The sequence below is a fragment of the Sinocyclocheilus grahami genome, unplaced genomic scaffold, assembly GCF_001515645.1.
Source record: "Sinocyclocheilus grahami isolate Dianchi unplaced genomic scaffold, SAMN03320097.WGS_v1.1 scaffold466.1, whole genome shotgun sequence".
NCBI classification, from domain to species: domain Eukaryota; kingdom Metazoa; phylum Chordata; class Actinopteri; order Cypriniformes; family Cyprinidae; genus Sinocyclocheilus; species Sinocyclocheilus grahami.
This window is the reverse complement of record NW_015505645.1, coordinates 1,248,947-1,257,853: the sequence shown is the minus strand read 5'-3', so window position 1 is coordinate 1,257,853 and position 8,907 is coordinate 1,248,947. Positions and strand designations below refer to the sequence as shown.

The 8,907-nt window shown below is 34.1% G+C and overlaps 1 protein-coding gene across 1 annotated transcript in view; it reads left to right on the top strand.

Moving 5' to 3' along the window:
• The window catches only part of eys (eyes shut homolog), a 250,507-nt gene that overhangs the window by 154,369 nt on the left and 87,231 nt on the right, over positions 1-8,907 (top strand). Inside the window, exons 29-30 of the mRNA XM_016235318.1 lie at positions 1,380-1,504; positions 4,112-4,337. Coding sequence (XP_016090804.1) covers positions 1,380-1,504; positions 4,112-4,337 — 351 coding nt within the window. The remainder of the gene's footprint in view (positions 1-1,379; positions 1,505-4,111; positions 4,338-8,907) is intronic.

Below are 8,907 nucleotides of genomic sequence, written 5' to 3'. Positions count from 1 at the left end.
GAATCATGGCGGAATATCCGGTAATGTCCACTTCGCAGGGCACTTACAGTCAAATATAGCAAATGTATGAAGCAATAAGAGAAACACACAAAATGTACAGAGCAGGAGTTCGCGAGGACTGGAAATGAGAATCGGCTGTTCTAGACATGCCAAAAATTTGAGGCTACAGCACAGCAGCTCTTCTTCTTCTTCGTCTCGTCTCATGCGCTCTCTCAACCAAGCGTTCTGACCACGACCTTTGTAATGATATTCTAATGGGCCGCTTTGTGATATCATAAAGCCCGGAAACCAAACGCTGTGGTCCAAACGAGCCGTTTGCTGTAGTTCTTGAAAATTGATTTTTTTAAAAACTAAATATCTCCCTTTGGAGTGGACTTTGAGATTTGTAACTTTCTAGATCTTTTTTATGCCCAAACATACACACTACACACTGACTAAAATTTAAAAAGTGAAAAAGCATAATAGGACCCCTTTAAGAAATTAAAACGTATTTATTTAGCACCTTAAATTGATCCTTAAATCATTTCTGTTCATTAAAGAATCCTGAAAATATGTATCACAGTTTCCCCAAAAATATTAAGCAGCACAACCATTCTCAGCATTTATGATCAGAATACATGTTTCTTGAGCAGCAAATCAGCATATTAGATTGATTTCTGAAGGATCATGTGACACTGAAGACTGGAGTAATGATGTTGGAAATTCAGCTTTGCCATCACAAGAATAAATTACAAAATGTTTTTAAATTTAAAAAAGTTAATTTTTTTGGACCCAGTTTTTTTAATGATGTGTATATTCCTAATCGGTGCAAATTTCTCCTCATAGTTTTATTAACAGTATGGTTTAATTAAAATTGCTTTATTGCACATTTTCACCTGGTCTTCTTTGTTATTGCAGACAGATTAATAAAAAAAACTGATCCCTATCCAGTTATCATGAATGATTGGGACAGTCGTGAAAGTGTCTTGGAGGTTCAGTGTGGGAACCCTGTTTAGGAAATGCAGTATGAATATTTTCTGTCAATGTTTTTTTTTTTTTTACCTTCTTGACAGTCTTATGTCTGAAGAACACAAGAGAGATAAAGGTTTATGAAAAGTCTCGGCTTCATGCATCTTGATTCCACAATGCAAAAATCACTTAGGTTCCTCCGGGGAATGATTTACTCTTGCAGGCTACTGAAACAGACACAAGCCTCATAGAGTATTAAAATATATTCAGCCCGTATGTGTGCGAGTGTGGATGCTTTCCCGAATGGGAAGACAAAGCAGGAATGGAGATGGTGTAGAAAACGTATGAGACGGGGGAGGGCAGGGAGAGGTGGGATGTTGTTGGTTACGGGGTCGGCTGACTGTGGCACTCTGGGTTTTTGTTCCTGGCAGGTTGGACAGGCCTTCACTGTGAATATGACATTAATGAGTGCTTGCTGCAACCATGCAACCAGGGAATGTGCATCCAGAATGAGCCTAGCCATGGCTACACCTGCTTCTGTCGGCCCGGATTTGTGGTAAGTCGCACTGAGTCCCCCTCTCCCCCCTTCCTTCTCCTCCCTGAGCTCTTCATCTTCCCCTGAGGTGATTTTGAGAGAGACGCAATCCTGTTTGTCTTTCTCCTGTCAAGCATTCGCCATCCGTTTGTTTCCATTCCAATATTGCAATGGCCTTTAAATATCCTTGACGTCTTCGGGATGGTAGGCAGGAGGGTTTTTTAGTATTCAACATGCCAGTGGTGCTTTTCAAGTGCGGGGAAGCACAGATGTCACTTATCAATGGTAGAATGTGCACGCTATTTACCTATTTTTGTATTTTAGTTTCTGCAGCATTGCATGTTGAAGCGGCCTGTTGAAGTACCTCTAAACAAAAAGATGAGCAATAAGATGTTATATACATGCAAATCTAACTACTCTAATCTTAATATGGAAGTACAGGTACAGATATTAATTTCCCCTTATTAAAAAGTTTTGCATTTAAAGAAATTAATCCATTTAAAAAAATGAAAGTACATATAGAATAGCACAATTCATATATGTCTATACACTACCGGTCAAAAGTTTGGGATCAGTAAGACTTGTAATGTTTTTTAAAGAAGTCTCTTATGCTCATCAAGGCTGCATTTATTTGATCAAAAATACAGAAAAAACAGTAATCTTGCAAAATCTTATTACAACATAAAATAATGGTTTCTATTTTAATATCCTTTAAAATATAATTTATTTCTGTGATGCAAAGCTGAATTTACATGAGCCATTACTCCAGTATATAGTGTCACATGATCCTTAAGAAATCATTCTGATATGCTGATTTATTATTAGAATTATCAATGTTGGCAAAAGTTGTGCTGCCAAATATTTTTTTGGAAACTGTGATACTTTTTTCAGGATTCTTGAATCCTATGAATAAAAAGTTAAAAAGAACAGCATTTCTTCAAAATATAAATCTTTTCTAACAATTAAATATTTGCTATCACTTCTTAACAATTTAACACATCCTTGATGAATAAAAGTTTTAATTTCTTTCAAAAAAATAAAGAATAAAAATTGACTGACCCCAAACTTTTGAACTGAAGTGTATATTGTTAGAAAAGATTTCTATTTTAAATAAATGCTCTTCTTTTTATCTTTTTATTCATCAAATAATACTGAAAAAAGTATCAAGGGTTCCAAAAAAATATTAAGCAGCACAACAGTTTCCAGCACTGATAATAAAATATAAAAGCATATTAAAATGATTTCTGAAGGATCATGTGACACTGAAGACTGGAGTAATGATGATAAAAATTCAGCTTTGTATCACAGGAATAAATTAGATTTTAATGTATATTAAAATAGAAAAATGTTATTTTACATCATAATATTATTTCACAATATTACATTTTCCTGTATTTTTTATCAAATAAATGCAGCCTTGATGAGCATAAGAAACTCCTGTAAAAAACATTAAAAATCGTTCTGATCCCAAACTTTTGACTGGTAGTGTATATATCCCAAATCCAGGTGTGAAAAACTTGTTGCATCTTTCCCAAAAAGACTCATGGCTGTATTAGATCAAAATGGTGCTTCTACTAAATACTGAGCAAAGGGTCTGAATACTTAGGACCATGTGATATTTCAGTTTTCTTTTATAATAAATCTGCAAAAATGTCAACAATTCTGTGTCAATATGGGGTGCTGTGTGTACATTAATGATTAATGTGTGTACATTAATGAGGAAAAAAAATTAACTTAAATGATTTTAGCAAATGGCTACAATATAACAAAGAGTGAAAAATTTAAGGGGGTCTGAATACTTTCCGTACCCACTGTATATAATATATATATGTGTGTGTGTGTGTGTGTGTGTGTGTGTATTATTTATTTATTATTTATTTTATTAACTTCATTAACTTTTATTATTTACTAATGAAAAATTGGCCAGGAATAACAGTGAATATTGGGTTTTTACAGTGGCATCTGTAACCGAAAGTTTTCTATGATGCATAATGCTGCATCCACACCTCAAGTTGTCAAAAGTCCAAGACAATTGCTGTATCTTTTAGTAAATCAAAGACTTAGGAGTAGGAAATGAGAAGAAAAATGAGAGAGAGAGAGCAGTTTTAATGTTCGCTTCACAACATAAATGAGGCTATACATCCACTCAATTTTATGAATATGTTCACATCAACACCTAAAATCAAAAAATGCACTAGGTGTTATACATACTACAGATAATTTCACATATGAAAAACATATCATCGCTCATGAAGTCTTAAAGCAATTGCCACTCACACATACAGTATATAGGTGCCGGTACAGCTGAAAGCATAGTTGCTCCTGCTGGGCTTACTGTAATTTACACTCATATTCGACCCAATGTTAGTTTTGCACCATGCTTGAATTCTAATGTCCTCAGCCTTTAGTTGTGTACACTGCACTTATTTCAGCATATTGCATCAAACTTTGTACTTCCTCACCATAATGCCACATACTAGTGCAATTATTTCAGAAACCCTGACGTCCTTATTATTCTACTGACAATATGGTTGAATGTAGCATCAAACCATATCCCAGCAGGCATTTCAAAAACACTTAGAGAAAAAGATTTTTGTTGTGAGAAAAAGTCTTTATTTTGTGTTTCAGGGAAAAAACTGTGAATATAATTATGATGATTGCTTGATCCAATCATGTCCTGATGGGTTTTCCTGTAAGGATGGCATCAACAATGTCAGCTGTGTCCCTGTGAAGACCGACACATCCTCTGTTCCTCCCATCTCAGTTGTGTCGTGGAGAACCATCAACCCCAACCCAGAGTTACAACCCACTTTAGCACCTGTGGAGAACTTGCAAAACACTGAGCAGTCGACAGGTTGGTACTAAAAACCGCATATGCAGTATTTTCTAGTTACTTTTGAATATTTTTAGCAGCCTCATAAAATCCACATGAAAGTCTTAGATGAATAATTTTTGGTTTTGAATCTGAAATGTCTTTGAGTCACAGTCAATTCCTCATGAAGAGCATGCAAACTCTCTGCGTTCATATACAGAGCAAGGAAGCAAACTGTTTTTGCATTTAAACATTATGAGGTTGACTTCCACTGTGCTGGCTTTAAATATTATTGGCAAAAGGATTGGGTAAATGAAATACATCATGAACAATTGAAAACAATCAATATGTTTGTGTGGTTTGTTTTGATTGATCAGCTTTATTATCTGCTTGTCTTTGTAAACCTAGGAGATTATTGACACTGCTTAAGAGACATATCATAAATATTATTTATGAACAGCTTGTCAATCTTTCAGTAGAACACGGTATGTTATTTATATAGAAATGTATATAGTATATTGAAACAAACACATTTAGTTCACCCAAAAGTAAAAATTCTGTCATCATTTATTCACCTCATGTTGTTCCAAACCCGAATGACTTTTCTTTCTTTTGCAGAACACAAAAGAACGTATTTTGAGGAATCTTTTTAACTAAATTAATTGATTTGTGTTGTATGGACATTTCTCAAAATATCTTCTTTTATATTTCAGTCTGTTTCACAAACTTTCTTTCACAAAATCTTTTTAATAAAGAGTGTTTCATTCACTTTACAGTAGTTAGTTGGGTACAGTTGTTACACTTTAAAAATGTAATAGTGAATTTTTTTATATTTTTAAATTCATACTATTTAACAATATCTAAAATGGGAGCCCACAAGATCAAATAAAAGTCCAATCTTTTATTTAATACATGAAGTAATAATACTGAATAGTTTTCACCTTTAAATGGTACAGATTATTTTAGCTGTCGGGACTAATTTGTGTTTAAAGCAAAAGTGGAACCTACATTATAATTATTTTTAATTAGATGCTTTGATGAAATTCTGATGAAATTTTTATTTCTTAATATCAGTTTTTTTGTTTTGTTTTGCTTTTGTTTTGTTTTGTTTTGTTTTTTGGAAAATTTCTCATAAAATGAGATGATCACGCTGCTTTTTCTCAGTCAGAGAGAAAGAGAGAGAGCCCTACTGAGCTTGTGCTGAGTTATTGTCATCACTCTTATTTGTGAATTTGTATGTTATTGACTACAATAACATACAGATACATTACCACAGGCAACATAATGCCAGACAAAAAGTCCTTGAAATGTGTATTCAGAAAACCTTTCCCAAATAGCCTACATTTTGCTTTGCTCTGTTCCAAAATGAGCTGCGAGCCCCTAAAGGTTAGTAAGATAAACACTCACCATCTGTGGCATGTCTGATAATAAGAGCTTTTTCCACATTTGTTCCACTAATGTTCTCTGAAGAAGCAGTAGTTTGAACAAACTCAATTATTTTTCGCTGGAAAATTACAGCTAATTAGGAATTATGCGCTATGGTTTATAATGTTTATTGACAGTGACACAAAATGCCCATTGGTAACAATGAATGAATTGTAGAGAGCCAAAATGTCAGTGTGGAACATGAGGACTAAATTTCCACATCATTTAGGAAATTGAACCATCCTAGCCCAATTTCCTGACAACGGACTAATAAATGGATTCTGGAGGCTAAATTTGTCAAATCACTGAAGGTAATTTGGTGAAGCAAAGTCTAAGCAAGTCATTTTAGAAGAAGAAAACCCATGAATGTGCTTAAATTTCCCTAAAGCATGACTTTTCGCTTTCTTTCTGAATTGATTTGAAATGAACTGCTGGCCAGTAGCCTTTTTCCAAGTATTTTATTTTCTTCTAAATACAGCATTTCACAGCGTTAAAGAGTGAGAATGAGATGACATTCTCTCGGTTACAGGTGAGTTTCTGTTGTACAGCTGGTCTTTTAAATGCTTTGCTGCTAGAACAGTATCTAAGATTGCTGCTATACAAAGTGAACCACAAAAAAATCAATAGACCAAAAGAAAGGTAAATGTGTTTCTGGCATATGTTGAGAGTGATTTTGACATTTAAGCTAGCCTTTATGGTGGTCCTGGAGGGCACAACACAATGGAATTAAACCTCTCCGCAGAATGAAAGATGTAGTAAACTGAGAAACTGCATTTGGATCTCTTGAGGGCACAGAAATGTGTCTGGATATGACGGCGTGAATGTTTGCTCTAAGATACAATCAGCACTAATTTCTTCAGCCACTACTGAGAAAGACAAAGTGTGCGTAAGTCAGTGCCCTTGGGGAACAGTGCAGTTAATTTACCAAACATGCAATGAGAAAGGCAAATTCTACAGACAGCTTTAAAGGTTTGCCTGGGCATCCCTGGGAATTTTCTTCAAGTGCCCGAGAGGTACACTAGCTGAGTAATCGCTGTGCGATTGTCCAGACAGGGTGGAATTGAGGCCATTTTTTATGGAAGATAAAACTCAAGGAAGCTGCTATAGTCTTAACTCAAAAATGGCGGGATAAATCTATCATCACAAGTTGGACTCAGAAATCCATTTAGTCTTTGGATCGTACACACTTTTTTGATGGACAGCTGACTGGGATCGTTTTCACAGAACAGTGAATCAGACTTGATACGATGCAGTCGAATTGTAGATAAAGAATAAGAATTGCACATATATCAATCTCTGGCTTAAGATGTTTTGGTTTGGTTTTGAGTTTTTTTTTTTTTTTGCTTTTCATCTGTACTTGTCTTTTTTATCCGTAAGGTTTAGGCAAATTTAAGAATTGGCTCTCTTTCAATTAATGAGTGTGAATCTATCTATTAATCTGTCTATTTATATCAAGTAAATATTCACAGTTTAGCTTAACAATAATTGCTGTGTATAGTTAGAATTTAAATTCATGTGAATTAGTTAAATTTCTATTGAATTCCAATCGCAATTCTGTATGTTTGCTACCTCAGTTTAAATTCATGAATTCAATTTGAATTTAAAAGGCATTCTCAATTCAGTTCTAAGTGATACACAGTCCTGGTATTCATCCTTTCCTTTGTTGTATGTATGTTGAGGTCTCCTACCAGGGGCGGATTTAGTGAATTGGGGGCCCCAGGCCAAATATAGGAATGGGGTGCTATACATTTGCACACATTTTCCTAGATCAACCTTGAGGTTCCATTTAGTTGTTTTCAGCGTAAGCCTGTGTGCAAAGGCTGTCTAATTCTAAACTTTAAAATACATTTATTTTTAGTGGTTTTAACTACAAATTTAAATAAAACTGAAACAATAATGAAAAGGAAATTATACATTTACACACCTAAAATACATATATCACGAGCATGCTCACAGATGAGAACAAAGCCGCGTTGGATGAAGTGGATTAAAGCCCTGCACGGGTCTTTTTCCCCTTTTCCCAAAAAAAGCTTATACTACTGTTTCAGCTATTAAAATTGTTCAGTTTTGTATGTAATGGAAAAGTGATTATATTTAGTTTCGTTTTTTTATAAAGTAAATTTAGAAAAACATTTGGCGTATTTTTTGTTCGTTAAAAGTAAGTTTTTTTTTAAGTAAAGGCCAGTGGCAGACAGTGAATTGATCATAGCCTATAGCCTATGTTTGAATTTAGCCTTCTCAAATCATCAGGACTTGCCTAAAATAAAATCTATATATAAAACAGTTCAAGTATATCACAATGTTAGTTTAAATGTTTAACCTATATAAATATGCATATCCAATCGTTTGCGGAGGAGTGGAAGCTGAAGCGCGCTCTGCAGGACATGGAGGCGCCTGCGTGATCACTTGCATTTTTTTCTAAGTGGAAAAAACTTAAAATACACAGTAATTTTTGCTCATAAAGGTAAGAGTAATACATCATTCTAAACTGTAAAGGGGCTAGTTTTATTTGTGTGCACTCACAATATCAACAAAACGTTGTGCTTTTATAAAATAAAGAAAACAAACGCTTTCTGCCGTCTCGGTTTTGAACAGGAGCGCTTCACAATGATGAACCTAAACTCAGACATGATCAAAATATATAGAAAGCTTTAAATTACTACTTTAAAACGAAATAATTTAAATCGAAAATAGACTCCTAATAAAATAAACTCTTTCATTATGTAATCCCTGCATTTCTCTCTAAAGGCACATCCAATTAGGAGATGACCAGTAATTTTTTCATCACTATAATTGATGGAAGGCCCGACTATAATTTGCGTTTTATTTTATAAAAAAATAAAACACTAATTATAAAGGCATATATGTAAAACTTTGTCCGATAGCTGCTTTTTCTGATTTTTATGTTGCTCTGTTCTGAATACCTTAAAATGTAAAGGATTTGCTGCAAAGCAATTTTGTATGGTATGTTAATTATTTATATTTTTTATATACTTTATTTTATTCCAGACGCTTTTAAAGTACTTTTCACTATAAATTTTACAGGTAGCTTGAATGTAAACATTGTCATGAATTTGTTGTATTCCCATTTGTAAAATAGCCAAAAAATTAATTGTTGTAGGCTAACCCAATCTCATGAAAGTGCGAAGTATAGCATGATTTTCTGCTTCTATTTGGCATAATATTT